This window comes from Carcharhinus amblyrhynchos, chromosome 2 (assembly GCF_965287045.1).
Source record: "Carcharhinus amblyrhynchos chromosome 2, sCarAmb.v2.hapA, whole genome shotgun sequence".
Lineage (NCBI taxonomy): Eukaryota > Metazoa > Chordata > Chondrichthyes > Carcharhiniformes > Carcharhinidae > Carcharhinus > Carcharhinus amblyrhynchos.
The window spans coordinates 106,737,831-106,761,184 of NC_137325.1; the positions used below are offsets into that span (position 1 = coordinate 106,737,831).

The 23,354-nt window shown below is 39.2% G+C and overlaps 2 protein-coding genes across 3 annotated transcripts in view; one reads left to right on the top strand and one right to left on the bottom strand.

The window, feature by feature from the left end:
- Positions 1 to 13,698, top strand: part of rundc3b (RUN domain containing 3b) — a 76,757-nt gene extending 63,059 nt beyond the window's left edge. Inside the window, exons 8-11 of the mRNA XM_080210629.1 lie at positions 589 to 746; positions 7,146 to 7,292; positions 9,288 to 9,406; positions 11,866 to 13,698. Of these exons, the coding sequence (XP_080066755.1) occupies positions 589 to 746; positions 7,146 to 7,292; positions 9,288 to 9,406; positions 11,866 to 12,011 (570 nt within the window). The 3' untranslated portion in view covers positions 12,012 to 13,698. The remainder of the gene's footprint in view (positions 1 to 588; positions 747 to 7,145; positions 7,293 to 9,287; positions 9,407 to 11,865) is intronic.
- A 5,406-nt stretch (positions 13,699 to 19,104) lies between these two features.
- slc25a40 (solute carrier family 25 member 40) overlaps positions 19,105 to 23,354 on the bottom strand; it is a 58,855-nt gene continuing 54,605 nt past the window's right edge. For both annotated transcript variants that reach the window (XM_080210648.1, XM_080210641.1), the window contains exons 10-11: positions 21,607 to 21,687; positions 19,105 to 19,836 (exon numbers count right to left, since the gene is read on the bottom strand). In XM_080210648.1, the coding sequence (XP_080066774.1) occupies positions 19,700 to 19,836; positions 21,607 to 21,687 (218 nt within the window). In that variant the 3' untranslated portion in view covers positions 19,105 to 19,699. The remainder of the gene's footprint in view (positions 19,837 to 21,606; positions 21,688 to 23,354) is intronic.

Consider the following 23,354-nt stretch of genomic DNA (forward strand, 5'->3'; position numbering starts at 1 on the left):
TGAGTATTGTTGTCATAGGGCATTATTCCAATTGAGATTTATTTTAATTTGTGTAACTATGGTTTGTAAGCCTTTTACAGCTATGCAATAAATCCTGTATACCTGCATTGGTGCAGTATCTGCCCGTATTGGATCATTGCATCTTTTGTAAACTATGAAATCAACAATGTCCTGGTTATTTCCATAAATAAATTTAATTTTCAGTAAGCTCTTGAAATCGTTTGCTTTCAATACAGATCTCTCGTGCATTTGTCTGTCTATGGTTACGTTTTTTTAGCAAGGGAAGTTTGTACTGAAATGACCTTACATGAAGGATCTGAACTTTCAAAGTTACATTAATGTTTATCTGCTAAACTTGTATTCCAATCGCATTTCACTTTCCAGACTTGATGAAGGATATAAGTAGAGCATCTTTCAATCATTTAAAAAGTATTGTTCCACCCTTTTCTTTGAAGGGAGTTGAGCACGATTTCACTGTTTGGATTATTATTTTCAATGCTTGCAGTGGGGTGGGAAAAAAACACTTTTGGAACTTAGCCTGGTGATGTGAGTGGGACCCTGCATTTTGAATTGTCATTTTGCTTCTAGGGCTACCTGGAAGAGTTAGTACGTTTGCGAGAAGCTCAACTTGCAGAGTCAGTTGCTCAAAACAAACTTGTCCTACAAAGGATGGAGGAGGCTGATCTGAACCACAAATTGGAGAAAGAACAACTGGAGTACATCATCCTGGAACTACAGGATCAGCTGTAAGAAATATAATTGTGCAACATTGCTGAAGCCCTACTGATTGACTATATTAAGGCAGCTCTTTATATACTGTATAATGGAGCATTTATTAGAAGCATTGGAAGCAATGCAGAAAAGAGGCAAGGTGTTCATTCATAGTGTCAGGGCCCTTTGTTGTGAAGATAGACTGGAGAGAGTTGGAGCTGCCTGAAACACCGGTATCTCTGAGGTAGAACTGTAGAGACGAACTTGTAGAGCTGTAAAAGGTAAATGAAGTTATGAAAAATTGCAAGGGGCACAGGGTCAAAACAATGGAGGGTAGATTTATGATTGAAAAGAATGAATTTCCAGAATAATTCTAAGGAACAACTAGATGCAGCGTTGGCAACAGAACATACATTCTTTCAGAACAGAATAATTTTGATGAGTAGAATGGCCTTCCTCATCTCTATCTCATGAACTTGTTCAAATAGAACATCTTAAAAGCATGTCTTTTTTTTTAAAAATTGTAGAGTAAGGTTCCATTTGCTTTGCTGACTTAGCTCTTGAAGCTAGCTCATGTTAACCAATATTTTGTATTTGCATAAATTGAGATGTGGTGGGGAAGGAGCGGCAAAATAAAAATACCTTGCTTGACAAGCAATTTACCATTGAGTAGTAACCAAGGAGAAGCAGTAATTTAAAGAATGAGACAACAGATTGAGTCCCTCATTATTTCCATACCCATATACCTTCTAATGCATTTACATCCTTCCTTAAATAAGGAGACCAATACTTCCCAGTTCTCCAGATGTGGTCTTACCAGAGATTTGTACGAGTGAAGCATAAACTCCCTACTTTGGTATTCAATTCCCCTTGCAATAAATAATAACAACAGCATCCTATTAGCTTTCCTAATTGCTAGCATATTCACCTTTTGTATCTTATGCACTCAGACATCCAGGTCCTTGTGAATCTCCAAGCTCTGCAATCTTATATAATATGCTTCTGTGTTATTCCTCCTGCCAAAATGGATGCCCTTCCATTTGCACCAGGAATTCTGAGGCCAATTGAAGCATGCTTGGTCAAAATGCAAACAGATATACAATTTTAGCAATATTTCAAAAACACCTTTCTCTTGATAATATCTTCAGAACTGTTTGGAAAATGACACTGGGATCATTCAGGATGGTAACAAAATGGAATCCAGACTAGCTTATTAATTTGAGTATTTAACAAGAACAGTTAGCTTTATATCAGACCAAGAAGGCACAGGAATTTAACTTGTTTGGATTCAGAGGAAATACACTTGGCTTGAGCATCAAACTATTAATACGAATCATTGGTTAGATTTTAGCTAGAGTATTATATTCCGTTTGGCACCACATTTCTAATGGATGTCAAGGCCCAGGAGAGGGTGCGGAGATTACCAGAATCATAGTAAGGATGAAGAACTCTTTCAAGCAGAGATGGTTACGGAGCGATTTAATGGAAGTGTTCGCTATTTTGAGGGCAAAGGAGGAGTTGTTTCCAGTGATGGGCTGGATGGTAACTAGAAGACTCGGATTCAAGGTAATTAACAAAAGAACTAGAGGCAGACGTGATTTGCTTGCACAGTGAGTTATTACAATCAGAAATGCATTGCCTGAAATGTGGATGGAAGCAGATTCAATAGGAACTTTAAAATGCACAAGTTTGAAAGGGAAAAATTGCAGGTTTATGGACGGGAGCAGGACTAAATAGATGCATCTTTCAAAGAACCATCAGAGGGTCAGTAAACACTATGGCCTCCCTCCCAACTGTAAGATTTTAATGTTTATGCTACTAATCCTCCAATTTACCTGTGAACAGTGCCACATGACGTCTGCTGCAGATCACAACAAGCTTTGCAGCGCCACATCGGCCCTAATGCATTTGTTTTAGGTCTTTGTGCTGCCATAACATTGATTTTTGCCATTGTTGTGTCTTGTGAAGATGAACATAGCAATAGTGCATAATTGGAAAAATACAGAGTTGATTGTCACGCATGTTTCTCTGGCAATGTGACAGCTGGTTTTGTGTTGTTGAAGGAAGAATTGTTTTGGGAGTAGGGAGGAGACTGCAAGTTCCATTTTCATGGTGTTAATTAAATTGACTGAGTATTATATAACTGAATACCATATAATTATTTAATTGAAAATGGACTAACATATTCAAAGACAGACACAAGAATGACATTCATTGCAAAGACCAATTATTTTGAAGTTCTGTAATCCTTTGCAATGCTAGAGTTTTTTGAACTATGTTTAATTAAGTATGATTCAGGGATGTTTTATGAAATTCATAATTTTAAATTGTACTGACAAGAAAAACAAATCTATCCACAAATACCCACTAAATTCCTGTTCATCCGGTAAATGACAACTATACTCAGAACTGCTAATATTGTTTGTGTACTAGATGCAGTCATAGCAGCTTATTTGCTGCATGCCTAATGACAGTTCAAATTTTAATGCAACCAATTCTAAAGCTCCATCTTTTCCAATTTCCGCACCCACCACTTCCAACTCCAAGTTCAGAAAAATTTGCTTTCTTGCAATTCGATGGTCCATATTCCTGTATGCAAGTGTGGAGCACAGAAATCCCCTTTAGTGATGTTTGTCACCTTTGAACCAAAAGTTACCAATTCTGCAGCTGATTGGTATTAACTGGTCAGTGTATTTCTCTGCTTTATCCTGGCTGACTCCCGGTTGTTAGGGGAGGGACCTCGGGGTCCTTGTGCATGAGTCGCAAAAACCCAGCTTGCAGGTGCAGCAGGTGGTCAGGAAGGCGAATGGGATGCTGGCCTTCATAGCGAGGGGGATTGAATATAAAAGTAGGGAGGTCTTGCTGCAGCTGTATAGGGCATTGGTGAGGCCGCAGCTGGAGTACTGTGTGCAGTTTTGGTCGCCGCACTTATGCATTTTGGCCTTGGAGGGAGTGCAGAGGAGGTTTACTAGGCTGATGCTGGAGTTGAGGGGGTTGAACTATGAGGAGAGGCTGAATAAACTAGGCTTGTACTCGTTAGAGTTTAGAAGAATGAGGGGAGATCTCATTGAGACGTATAAGATGATGAATGGGATGGATAGGATAGAGGTGGAGAGACTCTTCCCGCTCAGAAAGGACAATAGGACTAGGGGGCACAGCCTCAAGATAAAGGGGGGGCGGTTTAGAACGGAGTTGAGGAGGAACTTCTTCACTCAAAGGGTGGTGAATCTCTGGAATTCTCTGCCCGTTGAAGTGGTGGAGGCTGCCTCGCTAAATATTTTTAAGACGCGGGTTGATGGGTTTTTGATAAGAGAGGGGATTAAGGGTTATGGGGAGAGGGTGGGAATGTGGAACTGAGCCACGACAGATCAGCCATGATCTTATTGAATGGAGGGGCAGGCTCGAAGGGCTAGATGGCCTACTCCTGCTCCTATTTCTTATGTTCTTATGTGGTTGTGAGAGAAATGGAAGTTATCTTTTCATAAGGTGAAACACAAGTTATTGCTGCATGAAAAAACTTGGAAAGAATTGAGGATTCAAAAGCTAGTTGCACAGTATAGTGCTTCTGAATCTCTGGCCTCTCAAATTCACAAAAGAAAAGTGGTGTCTTGAAGGACTAAGACAGAAATGGGAACTAGTTAGAAAATAGAAGCATGAAAGTAGTTTGGCCAATATAGATGTAGCAGTCTGAAAGAGCTCAAAATCTTATTTCATAGTAATCTGAAAAACTAAAGGTAATGAGTATGCTGAAGAACTTGCTGTAGAAAGCTTTGAAGCATCAAATATGTTCCTATGCTGCTTGAAAGTGAAGCACAACCTTTGTTTATAAAAGGCTGTCTTGTGATAAAAGCAGACAGTGATAAATCTGCTAGGGGTGCATTGGTCTGATGGGTTTGTTAGCAGAATATTCACTTGACTGCATTTATAGTTGTGGCCTGCCTGATGAAGTTAATGCAAGGAAAGCAGAAAAGGCAAATCCATCATGGGAAAATAACACAATATATTATTGTCACGCTTGAGGAAAGTTATGCACTAGAAGAGAGTGCAGTTGTTCTTGATTTCTGATCTTGAATATTACTGAACATAGAGACATGCTGTTGAAACTTTTCATCTTGCACTCATCAGGACAGATTCACAAGAATACCAAATCCCAAGGGGAGCACAAATTTACACTGGATCATAAGAGGGTGTTAGTTTGGCAGGTAGACTCTGGTAGAGGCATGGGGATCAGGGAAGTTAGTTTCCAAGCCTTTGTTTAAATTCAAACCAGGCAGGTTGGCTCTGGTCAAGGAACTGCCACAGGGAATGAACCAAGGAATGGCTACCCTCAAAGCTTTTGTTCTGTTGTAAAAACGTGCAATGCACGAACATGTTCTTTCTGCTTGCAAAGGACAGGGCCCCATGTGTGAATATATGTAGCTTCTAGCACATGTAAGTGAGCAACTCTGTGAACCAGATTTAGTTGATGATCTTAAGTTGGTTGTTACTGTACTTTAACTCTTAACACAATCAGGACTGTCTAGAAAGTGTTGTCCAATTGTGGACTCCCATCTAATGTTGGACACTGTGTTCTGGGTTTTCCAAGCATGGGCTGGTTGAGTAAGGTCAGTACCTTGCAAACAGCCAGAGGGGCTTGCTGTGTGATACAACCCGCCAGTGGTAGGGAAATATAGCCAATATACCTGGCATGAGACGGGCACTGAAATTCAGATAGTACATTACACACAATAGTTGCTAAACAATCAACACCCTCTTATCATGTTGTTTGAATTGTTGTTCTCTTTGAGATTTGGTATTCTCATGAATCTATCCTGATGAGTGCAAGCCAAAAAGCTTTGACAGCATGTCTTTTTTTCAAACAATACTCAAGTTCTTCCAAGCTCCCCGAAATAAAGATCACAGCATAGAAAATGTCCCCAGAGATGTGAAAATTTTCTCTTTAATTTTCAAGATGTTTTATCTTTTCTATTATATTCATCTTCTAAAATTCAGTTGTATAAAAGAAACTCTGAGCATTTTCCCCCTGAACTTTATGTTGTATTGTAAGATGTATGAAATTTAGGCAAATGGAAAGGTTACGTTTCATAGCATCCGTGATATTTGCAGCTTCACGTTTTATAAAAAAAATGTTATCACAGTTTGCAAGAGTTCTCCAAATGTTCATGATTAAATGATCATGGTTTAAGTTAGATTTGAATCAGTAAAATGCACTCGCTGCATTTCGTGATTGGTGTCCTTATTTAACAGACCAAAGTAGGAGCAGTTTTTTAATATGCTGGAAATCTGTGCTGTGCGATATCTTTAAAATCTGCCCACAGAATAAATTTACAGAATAGATTTCTGGGCAGTATGGCGGCACAATGGTTAGCACTGCTGCCTCTCAGTGCCAAGGTCCCGGGTTCGATTCCCAGCTTGGGTCACTGTCAGTGTGGAATTTGCACATTCTCCTGGTATCTGTGTGCGTTTCCTCCAGGTGCTCTAGCTTCCTCCCACGCTCCAAAGATTGTGTGGGTTGGGCTGATTGGCCATGCTAAATTGCCCCTTAGTGTCCTGGGATGTGTAGGTTAGAGGATTAGTGGGGTAAATATGTGGCGTTGTGGGGAGGGGGCATGGGTGGGATTGTGGTTGGTGCAGACTCGATGGGCCAGGTGGCCTCCTTCTGCATTGTGGGATTTCTATGATGCTGTATCAAAGCTTGGTCTACCAGATGCCAAGTTATAGTCTAGTCATGGCCTTTACCTGATGATGGAGGGGAGTTGGTGTGAGCTAATAAGTGAAATCTCCATCACTGGCCAACACGAGACAGTGTCAGTCTTCTCTATTGTCAGAGAAGAAAATGCCATGAAATGCCACAAATGAAAGTTTTTAAAAAATGGTACCATTGCTACTACTAATTTCAGAGCAGGTCAGGGAAGCTGTTGACCTTTTTTGCAGGTAGTTGCATTGCTTCACTTATCTGCTAATGTCACCAAGGTTGAGACCGCTTCGAGTAACAAGCGATTTAAAGGAGCCACAAGAACTTCCTTTCATGCAGTACCATACCTCTGACAATGGAGGAATAGAATTTGCTGTTGTTTATCTTTATGAAAGATCAATTTATTTAATTATTTTTTCTTGAAGCTATTGTCAGGGATTTGAACCATGAATTAAAAATTGGAAGGTAAAGGAATTGCGTTACTAGAAATGAATTACCATCGCAATGTGACTGGCAAGTATAGATGTAACAACCATTTAAAAATGCATTATTTTCCTCTTTGGGTTACATAACTGAGATAAAAGTCACGTGGAAGGTAAATAAATATTTAATATTGAAAATTAGTAGTACTAAATATAACACATGGTTGCATAGGTGGGTGCTAGCTACTGTTCAGTAATTTTGGGGCAATCTTGGAGATTAACTGTTGTCCAATTATACTGAACACCTTTTCTTACAGGGCGGTGTTAAAAAATAATGACTTGAGATCCAGACAAGAATTAACCGCGCACCTCACCAATCAATGGCCCTCCCCAGGAGCACTGGATGCAGATGCTGTTGCTTTGGATACACTTCTGTACAGGAAACAGTGTGGTCAATGGGATGAGTATGTTCACGCTTCATTTTAACAATTTAATTGTGGCTTTCTAACTTCAGAATCACTTACCCTATCAACCTACCTTGCTCTGGCTAACTTGAGTTTTATTGTATGTTTTTTTTTCTAATGAGAAATGTCTGACCTGTAATATTAACATTGTGCTCTTGCTCTCTCTCTCTCTACCATTCTTGCCAGATGTGCTGAGTGTTCCCACAATTTCAGTCTTTCATTTAGGTTTCCAGTATTTGCAGTGTGGTTTTTGACATTCCCTTTGTTCCCTAGTGTATGATTCAATTTAAAAGACTTGCACATTCTGGGCAGTTTTTCTTTTTTTTTAATACCACTGCCAAAATGATTTTTTGAGTGTTTTTAACTTTTAATTTTTGTTTACCCTCCTTATGTTCTCAGATCACATACCTGTAGCTTAAGAAAACATAAAATCGCACATTCATAGAGTTCCTATATAGAGGAAGAGGCCATTCAGCCCATTGAGTCAGCACTGATCCACCTTTTTATTTAAGTCTTACCCAGGCCCTATCCCCGTAACCCCATGTATTTACCCTGCTCATCCCAATTCATGAGTGGCATGGCGGCACAGTGGTTAGCATTGCTGCCTCACAGCGCCAGGGACCCGGGTTCCATTCCAGCCACGGAGTTTGCACATTCTCCTTGTGTCTGCATGGGCTTCCTCTGGGTGCTCTGGTTTCCTCCCACACTCCAAAGATGTGTAGGTTAGGTTGATTGACTATGATAAATTGTCCCTTATGTCAGAGAAATTAGGAGGGTAAATATGTGGGGTTACGGGGAAAGAGTCTAGGTGGGATTGCTGTTAGTGAAGACTCGGTGGGCCAACTGGCAGCCTCCTGCATTGTAGATGCTATGATTTCCCCCTAACCTACACATCTTGGGACACGAGGGACAATTTAGCATGGCCAATCCACCTAATCTGCACATCTTTGGAGTGTAGGAGGAAACCAGAGCAACAGGAGGAAACCCATGCAGACACACAGAGAACATTGAATCCAGATCCCTGGCACTGTGAGGTAGCAGTGCTAACCATTGTGCCATCATGCCACTCCTTTAGGGGGAGTCAGCTTAGCTCAGTTGGCTGGATGCCTGTTATGTGATGCTAACATTGCGGGTTCCATTCCCATACCAGCTGATGATGATCATGAAGGCCTGCCTTCTCAACCTTGCCCTCAACTGAGGTGTGGTGATCCTCAGGTTAAATCACCACCAGTCAGCTTTGCCATCTAAGGAGAGATAAGTCTATGGTCATCTGGGACAATGGTGATTTTACCTTTTTTTAACCAAGCTTCGCGCAGTGGCAATGTTATAACTCGTGAGGTTTAACTGATGCAAAGTTATTAATTACTGAATTTCTAATGTTCTACCAATTTGCTTAAATTGGCCACTACTACATTGTCTTCATCATTGGCTCTTTTGATATGAAATGTATATATTTAGTTAATTATTAATTGACACTTTTGTAATTGGAGTCAAAATTTTCCATCGCCCGAATGTGGTGAGTTTTTGTGACACATAACCCCTTCTTAATGTGCTGTATTTGCAAAAAGCCATTTCCTATCTACAGCCTGTTTTTTCACTGTTTTTCAGAATTTTTTGATAATTAATTACACCATGACTAAATCTACTATTACACTGCATAGTTTAGTCAACACCTGCTAAATAAACTGACACATTTTACAACTGTTTTTTTAAAAAAGGGGGGATTCACAGTATTTGCAACATAGCCACCAAAAGAAAGCAAATCCAAATTAGTATTAATATTTCAGGAGACTTTATAAAAGTGTTACTGTTGCTCAGTGAATCTTGCAAAGTCATCATTAGCATAGTATTAAAATGTAGAAAGGGAATATTGTGTTATAGTTGAGAGATAAGTGATCTACAATGCTTAATAGTTTTAAAAACTTGACTATTTAAAATTTCCTGTCACACAGTCTTGGCAAGCTTCTAAGGTATTATTGTGCTTTGTTTTTGCAGGCACAGTTTTCAAAGTTTGGAACAACTTTCAACAGAGATCAGTCTTTCTTCAACTTCACTAGATCCATTGCATCCACAGAAAGATGGGACAGGAAGGCATGGAAACTCAAAAAATGACGGTAAGATTTAAAAAAAAATGACATTGGTGTCCTGATCTCTGATCGGCACTGCATTAAGTACTTTCAAGTGGGTTGTGTGGACCAAAATCTTCTAGCATTCAATATGAACTGGATGTCATCTGTCCAGAGTGTATACCAAAAGTACATACTATAAAGTTGTTGATTTTACATACACAGTTAAGTCAAGCACAAACTGGAGCATATACACTTATGGATAACTACAGCTGGACTCTATTTTAATTTCAGCTATAGTTCAGTTGTAAGCACTCTTGCCTTTGAGTCAGAAGGTTCAGGTCCAACTACAGATATAAGAATGTAGACTGATACTCCAGTACATTACTAAGTGAGTCCTGCACTGCTGGAGGTGCTGTATTTTTGATCAGATGTTAAACAGAGACTCAGTCTGCACCCTCAGCAGGCTATGAAAGACCTAGTTGCACTAATTCAAAGAAAAGCAAGGGAACTGCATGAGGTACTCTGGCTAATATTTATCCCTCAAGCAACATCACTGAAAATAGATTATCTGAACGTTCTCATATTGCTTTTTCTGGGAACTTACTGGGCACAAACTGAATGTGATATTTCTAACATTACAATAGAGACTACACTACACTTCAAAAGTACTTCATTGACAGTAAAGCATTTTGGAATATTCTGAGGTTCAAAAGCAAGTCATGCTTTTTTAACCAATGTGTGACAATCTTAACATTCACATTCAGTTGACCATTCATGATAAGGGAGAGAAAGGAGAGATGTTTGTTGAATGCATCATACTCCAGGTGGCAGCAATGACAGGGAGGTGATCCTTTGTGTGTGGAGGATGGTGGGTTGGAAGGTGAGTACTAAATTGACTGTGGAGGCTTGCTGAGAAGTTTTCAACTTGAACTATTTCTACCATCTCAATCACAATACCACCACCAAACACATCTTCTTCACTTCTCTCTCAACATTCTGAAGGAACTGTTGCACATGCACCACCCTAGTCTACTCCTCAATCATCTCCAACACCGTCTCCTTTTCCCATAGCATCTACTCTGCAAACGCAGCTACGACACCTTCCATTTTACACTCTCCCCAGCTAGGACTTCAAATACTACTTTCAGGTGAAACAATGATTTATCATAACTACTTTTAACTTGGTCTGCATGGGTTTCCTCTGGGGGCTTCATTTTCTCCCATGGTCTAAAGATGTGCAGGTTAGGTGGATTGGCTGTGCTGAATTGCCCATTAATGTTCCAAGATGTGTTGTTTGCGGGATTTGCCATAGTAAATGTGCAGGATTACAGTGATAAGGTGGAGGGAAGGGCTTGGGCCAGATTCTGTTTCGGAGGTCAGAAGCCTCTTCTGCATTGTAAGGATTCTATGGTTCTTTGGTCGACCAAATTCATTGTCACGTTGTAATCTTTTCCTCACTGAGAAGACTAGACTCCAATTAGGTGGGCACTTTCTTTGAATACTTCCGTTCACTTTGCAAATATGGCTCTGAACTTCTGGCTGCCTGTAATTTTATTTTCCTGCCTTACTCCCATTCTAGTGGCCTCTTACACTGTTCCAATGAAACTCAATGCAAGCTTGGGGAACAGCACCTCATCTTTTGATTAGGCACATTTCCAGTCTTATGGACTCAAAACATACATTGAAAATTGGAGGAGGAGTGGGCCATTCAGCTCTTTTGAGCTTGCTCTGCCATTCATCATGATCATGGCTGATCATCAAATGCAATATCCTTGACCCCTGTAGCCCCAACAGCTACACCTATAGAAACATTGAATTTTAAATCATAATCACTACCTCACTTTTTCAGACAAAAACATTTAATTATTCTGCTATTCCCAGCTATACTTTGGATCTATTATTTAATGCCCTACTTGTCCCATTTTGCCTTGCACCATCATTAAAAAGAAACCTTTCTTTCGTGCCTTCCACCCTATCTCAGACTGTTCCTTTTGTTCTCCCCTTACCCCTACCCCTGCTCAGTACTTGCTTAAAACCTGCCACATCTCCGAAACTCTTTTTAGTTCTGACAACAGATCCTTCTGTTTCTCTTTTCACAGATGTTGCACGACCTGCTGAGTATTCCCAGCATGTTGTTATTTCTGATTAACAGCATTTGGAGTTTTGTGCTTTTAGATCGGACTTTTGAAGATGTAGTGCTGTGAATGTAATCCTACAGGATACTTCAGAGATTGGGGTGGGAGAAGGACCCAAATTTGCAGACAAGTGTGGGAATTTAAAATTTAATACATAAAGGAGAGGTAATGTTAGAAGGTAATCTGTCTGCACACAGGACTTAGTGCCATCTTTAATGAATATTATAACTGATTTCATTCTGTAATGTTTAGTTGTGATTTATCTGCTTTACATAAAGATGGAAATGATTGCATTTCCTACACATTGCTAGTAAGTGCTGTACTTCAGTTTTATACCAGTTGAAAATAAGGATTTTTTTTTATTTTTAGGGAAGGAGGACACACCCTCATTACTTGGTTTATGTGGATCCTTGACCTCCATGACAAGCTACAAGTCTCTTACAAGCCTCAAGTCAAGTGAATGTCTTGCCAGTCCCAATGCTGAGATTACAAGCCCAGGGCTCACCCCATCTTAGGAATGTTAAGGAATCTTAGTAGTGACATTCCAATCATTCAACAAATCCTGAAAAGCATGGATACTTGACTTAATAAGTCCAATCTGATTTTATTTAACTAGAAGACCGACCAGAAAATGTACTCGCTGATCTGCGGTATCTTTAGCATTCGCAGAAGGCTTTGGCCAGTTGTGCAGGGTGCTTTACTTGAATGCATTTACTTTGGGAATTATTCTGGATGTGCAAACATCAGCCATGACAGCTTGTGTGGAGATTTCTTTTCCCATAAAATGTCTGCTTTAAGGTATCCTACTTATAAAAGAAAGCATTTTAATTCTCATTGCTTGTTTGCTGCCAGCGTTACTTTGCAGAAGTCTGAAACACTGGGTTTGTGAATTTATGGAGCAAAAAAAGTTGTCAAATGTGCAATTAGTTTCATTGCTTAAAAAGAGAAGCTGCTATTTTTCTCTGGAGAATTAAAGTGCAAGTGTTTTCTGTTCCTTGTTCTAATTAAGGTTGCAGACTTCTCAATGTATTTCATTAGCTATTTACTTTTTTTTAGAGAATTTCCATCTAGCTGTACATCTTGACTATTGGATCAAAGCCATTTTCCACAGACCTGTAAGTGAAAGTGTTACCTAGTTTTTCTTTTGTGTTATTTGACCAACTTGATACAAGATGCCTTTAACATTCGGACAGGGCTGAGGTAAGTGAAGGTGTAGGTTGGATTTATTCACTAATATGTGAAAGCTTTAAGTACCTATCTGTTACATGAGAATGTAAATGACAAGCATATTTTGTGTTCATTTAAATGCAGTTGCCAGAAGATTTTGTGTGCTCACAATATGGGAGTAGTTTTTGATCTCTAATCTGGAACACGCGCTGTAACCCAGCCAAACGTGTACTGGTTCAAATACTGTGCTCCATAGTGTAATTGTTTAATTCCAGTGCAATTATGTCAACAAAATGATAAATTTGTAACATTCTCCTGCCCTTATAAAGAAAAGTGAATCAACAATGAATGTTTTGCAATAAAGAATAATAAATCACTGATTAAATACATTAAGGATGATGCGTGCAAAATGTGTTAATGCATTTAAACACGTTGCAAAGAGAACCTTACCACAAATGTAGGCACACCCTTGAAATGAAGTGTGAAAATGTTTAAATTGTTCTGTTAATTGTAACTAACTAGGTATGACTTTTTCTAATATTTGTAAATTGCATTTGTCTTTGACCTTGTGTTACACGTATACGTTTGTGACTTTGTCAACATGTGATGTTTTGCTCTAAATAGTCTGAAGTCACATTGGCTGTTCACTTGCTGTTACTTTGAACTGTTTATACACACAAATTATTAATTACAATGGGTCTTAGTATAGGGTCTTTTATGACATTTTATTTTGAAAATGTTGGTACAATTGTCTCACTTTTTTAGTGTTTACTTTTAAATACAATCCTACTGTACATTTTATTCCATGTTGAACTAACATTAAGTTGCTGCTACAATGTACATAATGCATGATGAATCTGTTTCCTTTTTAGCACCAATGGCTGTTCACAGGGTTATTACTTGGTTCCAATTTTATTTAAACAAGAAGGGAAATGTCAGATTTTACTTGTGTATGCTTTCTTAATTTTTGTCTTGATAATTTGTGATGTCAAAATGAGCTGCATGTATAATAAAGTGAAACCAGTAGACTTTGCAGTTTGGCTGTTTCTGATTTGTAAACCTTTCGGCTTCAGCTATAACATGAAGATTATTGATCTCTCACTCGTTTTAATATTTTAAATACTACATGATAGACCGAATGAGCTGAATTTTGCAGTCAGCAGCAAAGGAGCCATACGCTTATCATATGCTTAGAGCTGCCCATAGTCAGATTCCTCAACAACACAATCATGATCACGTTGGTTGTAAAGTGCTTTGAGATGTCTGGCAGAAATGAAAAGTACGATATGAAGACGTTTGTTTTGTTTATATATGGTAACTTTCAGTAGTTAGAGATCTCTTTTTCAGTGCTGCCTTTTCCAGGGAACTATAGTGCATAAACACACAAAATCCTGATGGGACTGGACAGGCTAGATGCGGGAACAATGTTTCCAATGTTGGGGAAGTCCAGAACTAGGGGTCACAGTCTAAGAATAAGGGGTAAGCCATTCAGGACTGAGATGAGGAAGAACTTCTTTCACTCAGAGTTGTGAACCTGTGGAATTCTCTACCAGAGTAAGTTGTTGGGGCCATTTCATTAGATATATTGAAGAGGGAGAACATGGCCCTTGCTGAAGCAAATAAGGGATATGGAGAGAAAGTAGGAATGGGATACTGAAAGCACATGATCAACCACGATCATCTTGAATGATAGTGTAGGCTCGAAGGGTTGAATGACCTACTCCTGCACTTATTTTTATGTTTCTCTGTCTATAGACAAGACTGTTTCTGGGAGCTGGGCTCAAACTGGCTGCTGTGTTTCTAACATTATAACAGTGATTACACTTCAAAGGTACTTCATTGCTGATAAAGCTCTAAAGTCCTGAAGATGGCATGTTTTAAAGAAATTAGAACAAAGTCTAACATTCACAACTTTCACATTTTCACTTCATTCACCATTCGTAAAAGGTAAGGAGAAAGGAATGTTTGCTGAAAGCATCATCATGTCTCTGTAACCATTCAAACTGAAGAATCCGCACCCACATGTCAAAACCACAAGGTATGTAAATTAGAACATTTAATGTAAATTCATGTATAGAAAACAAAATATAATGAGGGAAAGATGTGATTGACAAAGGGAGAGAGTTTTTTTGAACTATGAAGAGAGGCTGAATAGACTGGGTTTGTACCCGTTGGAATTTAGAAGGATGAGGGGGGATCTTATAGAGACGTATAAGATAATGAAGGGGATGGATAGGGTAGAGGTAGAGAGATTCTTCCCGCTCAGAAAGGACAGCAGGACTAGAGGGCACAGCTTCAAGATGGGGGGGGGGGGGGTGCAGTTTAGAACGGAGTTGAGGAGGAACTTCTTCACTTAAAGGGTGGTGAATCTCTGGAATTCTCTGCCCGTTGATGTGTTAGAGGCTACCTCGCTAAATATATTTAAGACACGGGTGGATAGGTTTTTGGTAGGCAAGGGGATTAAGGGTTATGGGGAGAAAGCGGGAAAGTGGAACTGAGCCACTTCAGATCAGCCATGATCTTATTGAATGGTGGGGCAGGCTCGAAGGGCTAGATGGCCTACTCCTGCTTCTATTTCTTATGTTCTTTTTTAAACTATTGACAACAGCTAGAATCTGAATGGCAGACTCCACACTTGTAAAATGTTAATTTTCAGTGCCAGAGGTTGTTTGGCAGCAATTAAGGCCTATCACAACATTAAAAATTTGAATAGTTGTTTGATAATACAGAATTGGAGTGCTATAGAGAAAAAGAGATGTGCTGTTAAAGCTATTCATCTTGCACTCATGAGGTCAGACAGAAATATGCCAAATCTCAAATGGAACAGCAGCCAAAGAATAAGGGGTAAGCCATTCTTATGCCTGTCTTGATGAGTGTAAGACCAAAGGCTTTACATATTATAGGAACTAGGCGCAGGAGTAGTCCATCTGGTCCTTTGAGCCCAGTCTATCATTCAATAGAATCATGGTTGATGGTTGACTCAGCTCCACTTAACCACTCACTCACCATAACCCTTTAGTATACAAACATCTATCTATATATGCCTTAAAAGCACTCAACAAGGTAGCCACAACTGCTTTGCTGGGCAGGGAATTCCAGATTCACAACCCAATGCGCTCCCCCTTATTTTGAGGCAATGCCCTCTAGTTCTAATTTCACCTGTCAGTGAAAACAGCCTCCCCTGCTTCTACTACTCCCCTCATAATTGTATATGTTTCTATAATATCCCCCCTCATTCTTTTAAATTACAATGAGTATAGTCCCAGTCTATTCAGTCTCTCCTCATTTAAGTCAACTCTGGAATTAACCTAGTGAATCCACTCTGCATCTCCTCCATCTTAAGTAGAGACCAAAACTGTACATAGTGCTCCAGGTTTGGCCTCATCAGCACTTACACAGCTGCAACATAACCTTCCTTTTTAAACTCCATCCCTTTAGCAATGAAGGACAAAACTCCATTTGCCATCTTAATTTTAAAACGATAGCTAAATCTTTGAACAGTAAAGGAATTAAGGATTATGGTGAACAGGTGCGTAAGTGGTGCTGAGTCCATGAAAAGACCAGCCATGATCTTTTGAATGGTGCTGCAGTCTCGAGGCAGCCATTGGGCTCCTCCTACTCCTAGTTATTAATTACCTATATGACAGCATATCTTTTTCAGTAATTAAAAATTCACTTGCCCTAATATTTGTCTGCATTATTAGTGGCTAATAAGTGATTACATACAGCAGCCTCATCTGTTGCAAGAGTTAAGCACATAGAACAACAAATACCTCATACTTGCATGTAACTGCCCACTTGCAGATGCTGCAAATGGCTGTCTGACCCTGTTCCTTAGGGTGGGCAATGACAGCCTCATCCTTATCATGAAGTCAATCTAATTTATGCAGCAGTTATTTTTGCTGCTGTGAGACTGCTGGCAGTTCAAAGATATAATGTAGCCTTTGTTTATGTAAAGGTGGCACGGTGGTTAGCACTGCCATCTCAGTTCAGGACTCAGGATCAATTCCAGCCCTGGGTGATTATGTGGAGTTTGCATGCTCTGTGTTTGTGTGCCTGCTCCCCCAAACCCTGGGTACTCTAGTTCCTTCACACAATCCTAAGATGCGCAGGTTAGGTGGATCGGCTATGCTAAATTTCCCAGTAGTGTTCCAAGATGTGTAGGGTGGGTGAATTTGCCATGGTAAATGCACAGGGTGCCACAATTTTGACCCAGCATCATTGAAGGAATGACAATATATTTCCAAGTCGGTATCATGAGTGACTTGGAGGGGGTCTTCAGGTGGTAGTGGTCTCAGCTCTCTTCTGCCCTTGTCCTTCTAGATCGTAGTTCCATAAACGTAACCTAGCTGTCCCTGCCTTAAACAACTGTGTATTTTCCCAGCTTAAAACTAGCAGATATTATTCCAATTTCCTAGATGTCTCTGATACTTCCATGTCATCACTTTTTCCTCGATTAAATGCAGTGCCTTCTGTCTCATTCTTATCAAATTATGAATTATCAACAGAGTTCCTTTGAGATAGAGGTCAGAAAATTTACTTGGCTGAAAACATTTTTGATTATATCTGTTTCCTAATGATGCAAGTTCATAGGGCATTTCTGCTCAATCTATAAATTACTGATTTGTTTAAGTCTTTCAAAAATTAACAAACTACATGTGGAAACCAATATTTCAAGTTTGTGTAAAAATGGTCAAAAGCAGATCAGTTACCTGTTAAATGCCTGGCCCTAATGGTACAGTTGAAGATCTCTCAATGCAATGCAATGCAATGCAATGCAATGCAAGTCTGAAGTTAAGTTTTCCTGCTTACCCATACTGAGGAAAACGCCTCATATTTCATTAGCAATTGTAATTATTCTAGTTGATCTGCATCTTAAGGCAGGATTTCCTCCATCTGTTAAAATGAGGTTAAATGACATCTCATCAGAAAGGAGGAGGGAGCAAGCCACTTCATTGATTTGAACGACATACCTGTCTGTTTTAACTAGGTGGCTTGGGTGAAAATTAAGCCTTGGGTTTAAGCTGCATTTATTTGTTACTTTAGCAGTAAAGCTACTTTTGTTATACCATAAATTCAGAATAGTGAGTGGAAATGAATAATTTATTGATTTTAGATTATCATGAATGCTACACATCCCTATTTCCTCATCAGTGACCTTTGAGGAAAGGTCACTGATGAGGCAGCTGATGATGATTGGGCCTTGGACACCTGAGGAATTGCTGCAGTGAAGTCCAACAACCAGAATCATATTTTTGTACTAGGTGACACCAACCAGTGTAGCAGTTTCCTCCTGATTCTTAATGACTTAATTTTTGCAGGACTCCTTGATGCCACGCTTGGTCAAATACTGTCTTGATTTCAAAAGCACTGATTCCTCACTTATAGAATTTAGCTCTTTCGTGCATGTTTGGGCTGGGACTGTAATGAGATATGAAACTGAGTGACCCTGGCACAAGCTGTTTATTGCTGAGTAAGTGTTAACTAAGCACTGTCAACTAAATCTTCCATTGCTTATTTCATATGTAAATTTTTCCTTTTCATATTCCAGTTTATAGCAGGATACTAACTCTGTTAAGACCTGGGTGATATATCTTAAGCATTGCTGCAGGCATTCAAGCCTCTAAAATTGCAGGTAAATTCTTGTCATAGTTATTAGAATTATCAGTTCAGGTTGATCTCAGCTAACAAATATTAGAAACAGGAGAGGGCAAGTAACTTTTTTCCCCATCTCCTCAATGACAATACTAAAGAACAAACAAAGAACAAAGAACAACCCGGCACGGGAAACAGGCCCTTCGGCCCAACGAGCCCGCGCCGCCATTTTAAAGCCTTTTCATACACCTACCTTGCCTTGTGTGTATGCGAATGGTACCCCTACTGTAGCCAGATTCAGGGGAGAATAGTGCAGGGTCAATTTGGTACACCAATCAGCCTAAGAGCACATCTTTGGGGTGTGGGAGGAAACCGGAGCACCCGGAGGAAACCCACGCAACCACAGGGAGAATGCGCAAACCCCCACAGACACTGGCCCAAATCCATGTATCTGCACAGCCAGCAGTGATAGTCACTGAGCTGTTGTGGTGCCCATCTGCTGGTCCAGGTTTAAGCATACACATCAACACAAAGTACTAGGCTACTCTCGAAACATCCAAGAGCAGCCCATACACGACCCACCGTGTGCATGCCCCTACTTTCCAGTCTACAAATTTTACACACTAATAATTGCACTTAACTAGAATGAACTACTTTTAGGAAGAAGGGAAACAATCACGAGTAAAAATAAAAGGATATTTTACATCAATAAAAATTAATGAATTACTGAGATGTATTTAAACTTGTATGTCACTGGGACCAAAAAATTTGTTCAGGTGTGCACTGTTCATTTATTTAAAAAAGATATTATTAGAAACCCAAAAAAAACACTTTGTAACAAACAAATTTCCACAAATTAACATTTACTGGACTGTTTCAGAAAATAATAATCTTTGCTTATAAATTGTTCAATGAACAAACCATAACAATCTCACCAGACCATGAAATCTGCTGTTCTGGCAGCCAATTCATGGTCTATGTATAGATAAGTAGTAGGATGGGTAATTTTCTATATTAGTATTGCACTTTTTTCTACAGATGCATTTGAAACATCTGATTATGACAAATACAACTTTAATATCATTTCTTACCTCCCTTGGTTGTGAACCTTCATTAACAAATTTCCAATGCTAAATAGGTAAATTGTTCCTATTGCTTTTCTTTCACATATCTCATTATTTCTATAGCTTTCACATCATTTTGACTGGATCTTGGAATTTGAGTTACATTGGCAAACACATTTTACAGTGACTTTATAAACAGTGGAAACAGAGTCAGACAAAGTTCTACAAAAAAAATCCTGTCCAATCATGAAATAATTGATGTTCCAAAGTCTCTCCTGTGTATGATGATGAGTAAGCCATGTTTGAAGTTTGTCTATTTGGCAAGAAATGAGTCTCCACATTTGATTTCTTCTTCAAACTCAGGTGTATGAATTTTCTCAGCTGATGTCTGATTTCCAGCTTGCCCTCAGTTCCCGCTCTCGGTTTATCTTACGAAAAAAGGACTTGCCGTATTCATAGGAACTGATCATAATAGCACAAGCCGGTGCTACCTTCATTAATCGAGGCAACAAACCTGGAGGAAGACAGCTATTACTTACTATTTTATGCACAGCCTTATGAAATAAATCTTTACTAAATTAGTTAAATAATTAGTTGCTGCTGCAATTTCAATCAGGCTAATAATACATTTTCAAATTTACATGACAGAATTTAAGGCATTGGTGATTAGAAAATACAAGTGCTGCTTGTATTCAGTTGATTCTTACTAGTACCTGAGAGTTTGAGCAGATGCTATTTTTAACTGGATCAACCTTTTTGGGACTGTGGTGAGAATGAAGAAAGATGATTTTCATCTTGCTTCTTGGTTTGCAAAGGCTACAATGGTAATGGGAATGCTTAGAACATGTTCTACTATGCTGGAGGAAGATGAGACTTGAGGAAATTATTACTGAAAAATAATAATCAAGAAGTTGGAAAGTGTTGGGGAAGGAGGTCAGAGACTCCAAGCTATATTATGAAGTTTGCTTAGACCCCAACCTTTTTTTTGATTTTGGCATTATGCAAACACAGGATGTTTTGCTCCTGCTGTTTTATTCATTATGGGACATGGGCATTTTTGGCTGGCCAGCATTTATTACCCCATCCCTAGTTGTCTGAAGGTAGTTGAGAGTCAATTACATTGCTGTGGCTCTGAAGTCACCTGTAGGCCAGATTTCCTTCCCTAAAGGACATTAGTGAAGCAGATCGTTTTTTTTCCCCCCAACAATTGACAACAGTTTCATGGTCATAAGTAGATTCTTATTTCCAGGTTTTTATTGAATCCAAATTCTATACAAAGAACTTTGGTAGCAGCTATTGTGGGTGATTCTATTGACCCACTAAAGTTTTTATTAAAACAAACTTTATTTAACAACAGTTAAAATATAACAAAGAATCAACATAACTTTTACCAATTGAAATACTTAAGAATTATATCTTGTCATGTTTAATTGCTAGCTGTCTCTATAATTTCAGTTTTTGTGAAAATATAGTTTGATAGTTTCAAAGACATAAATACTTCTGTAGAATCAGTTAGCATAAGCCTTTATGTTTTATGTGGGTGCTAGACCTCCAGCCTTTTAATACTTATGAACAGAAAGACTGCTGTCTTCTGACTCCCATACAGCAGCCTCCAGAGAAAGATCTATCGTCAAACTGCAAAAGTGAAGAGAAAGAGACGTATTTTCTTGCAGGTCCTATACTACAATCTCCACAGAGAGAACTTCTTTCTAAGTATGCCAAGCAGCAATCTGCTTGTTTTCCACTTTCAGCTTAGGTCCATGAAGTCACATGATTTTTCTTGTCCAACATAATCAAACCTCATTCTGAAAAATCCCAGGGTAAATACTAAAATAACCAAACTGCATTAACCCAGATTGAAACAAGCATTTAGGATCAATTATGATTCTTCAACATGTGGACTATGTTATAAACAAAGCAGCATGGGATAAATAGAATGGATTTCTAAAAAAAAAATCCAGCACAAGAAACATGACAAATACATTTCTTAAAGGCACATGAATTTTGTGCCAGTTTGATTGGGTTGTAGGGAGGCAAACACAAGCTGCTGGAAACTATAGAAAATGCATAATATTATTAGATGAGACCGGTTCAAGATTTTGCACAATACTGACAGCATATAAAAATGATTCTTCATGTGAAAACATCAGAGACAATTAGAAGTCATTCTCCTGTCAAAAATAAAATATGCCAGGAATTTGTCTTCTAATGCTGAAACTAACCACAAAGCCAGACTGCAAGCTGATATTTCATCAATACAACATTCTAGTTTGTAGATACATACCAACAAATAAACCTCCAAAACCAGATTCACGAACAATTCTTCTCATTATTTTCCAGGTGGAGGTTAAGGTTTTTCGTGACTCTGGAAAAGAAAATTTACCATAGAAACTCTCAATTCTGCCTTCATCAATTTGATGATTTTTCCTTGCTACAGGATACACATTTGATAGTTTGGAAAATTATGATGTCTGTATTAGAAGGCAATAGAAACTAAGCATTAATGGTTTTCTGAAAGCCATTTGTAAACTCGTATATGGAGGTCTCATAAGAACATAAGAAATAGGAGCAGGAGTAGGCCATCTAGCCCCTCAAGCCTGTCCTGCCATTCAATAAGATCATGGCTGATCTGAAGTGGATCAGTTCCACTTAGCCGCCTGCTCTCCATAACCCTTAATTCCCTTATCGATCAGAAATCTACCTACCCGTGACTTAAACGTATTCACCGAGGTAGCCTCCACTACTTCAATAGGCAGAGAATTCCCGAGATTCACTACCCTCAGAGAAGAGGTTCCTCCTCGACTCTGTTCTAAACTGACCGTCCCCCCCCCCTTATTTTGAGGCTGTGCCCTCTAGTTCTGGTTTCCTTTCTACGTGGAAAGAATCTCTCTACCTCTACGCTATCTAGTCCCTTCATTATCTTGTAAGTCTCCATATACAAGGTTGAAGAATTTAGCTGATAAGCACATTAACTTGAATCAGTTCATAGCACACCATCAGTTTGATGACAGTAAAGAATGTGGCTCCTGTGAATTCATGCAGGAGGCCTCCATACTCTAAAGCCTCCTGGCTAGAAAGTAGCATGAAACAAGAATTGTTCAAGAAACAAATTCATAGAGCTTTACATGCAACATTCTGACAAAGAACCAGCACAGGCATAATGGGCTGCAAGTCCATCTTTTGCATTATTTTATTCCATGATTCATAAAATGGGGAAGACTGTCAGGAATGGCAGTGGTTAGTACTGCTTCCTCACAGCACCAGGGCCTTGGATGACTGTGTGGAATTTGCACGTTCTCCTGTATTTGAATGGGTTTCCTCCCACACTTCAAAGATGTGCAATTTAAGTTGATTGGCCATGTTAAATTGCCCCTCAGTCTCAGAAGCATTAGTGAGGATAATACCTGGATGGGGTTGTTGTTGGTGCAGACTTGATGGACCAAATGGCCTCCTTCTGCAGTGTAGGGATTGTGTGCCGTCTAGCTTTCGACATGAAATGTAGAAATCTGCTTAGCACATACATTCATAATTTAGGTTCACTGTACGGTTAGAGTCATAGAGGTTTATAACATGAAACCAGGCCCTTCAGCCCAACTTGTCCATGCCACCCTTTTTTTTAAACCCCTAAGCTAATTCCAATTGCCTGCATTTGGCCCATATCCCTTTATACCCATCTTAACCATGTAGCTATCTAAATGCTTTTTAAAAGACAACATTGTACCTGCCTCTACTACTACCTCTGGCAGCTTGTTCCAGACACTCACCACCCTCTCCCCTCTCACCTTAAACCTATGCCGTCTAGGATTAGGCTCCCCTAAATTTGGGAAAAGATATTGACTATCTAGCTGATCTGTGCCCCTCATTATTTTATAGTCCTCTATAAGATCACCCTTCAGCCTCTTACACTCCAGAGAAAAAAGTCCCAGTCTATCCAGCATTTCCTTACAACCCAAACCATCAAGTCCCAGTATATCTTTTCTGCATTCTTTCTAGTTTAATAATATCCTTTCTATAATAGGGTGACCAGAGCTG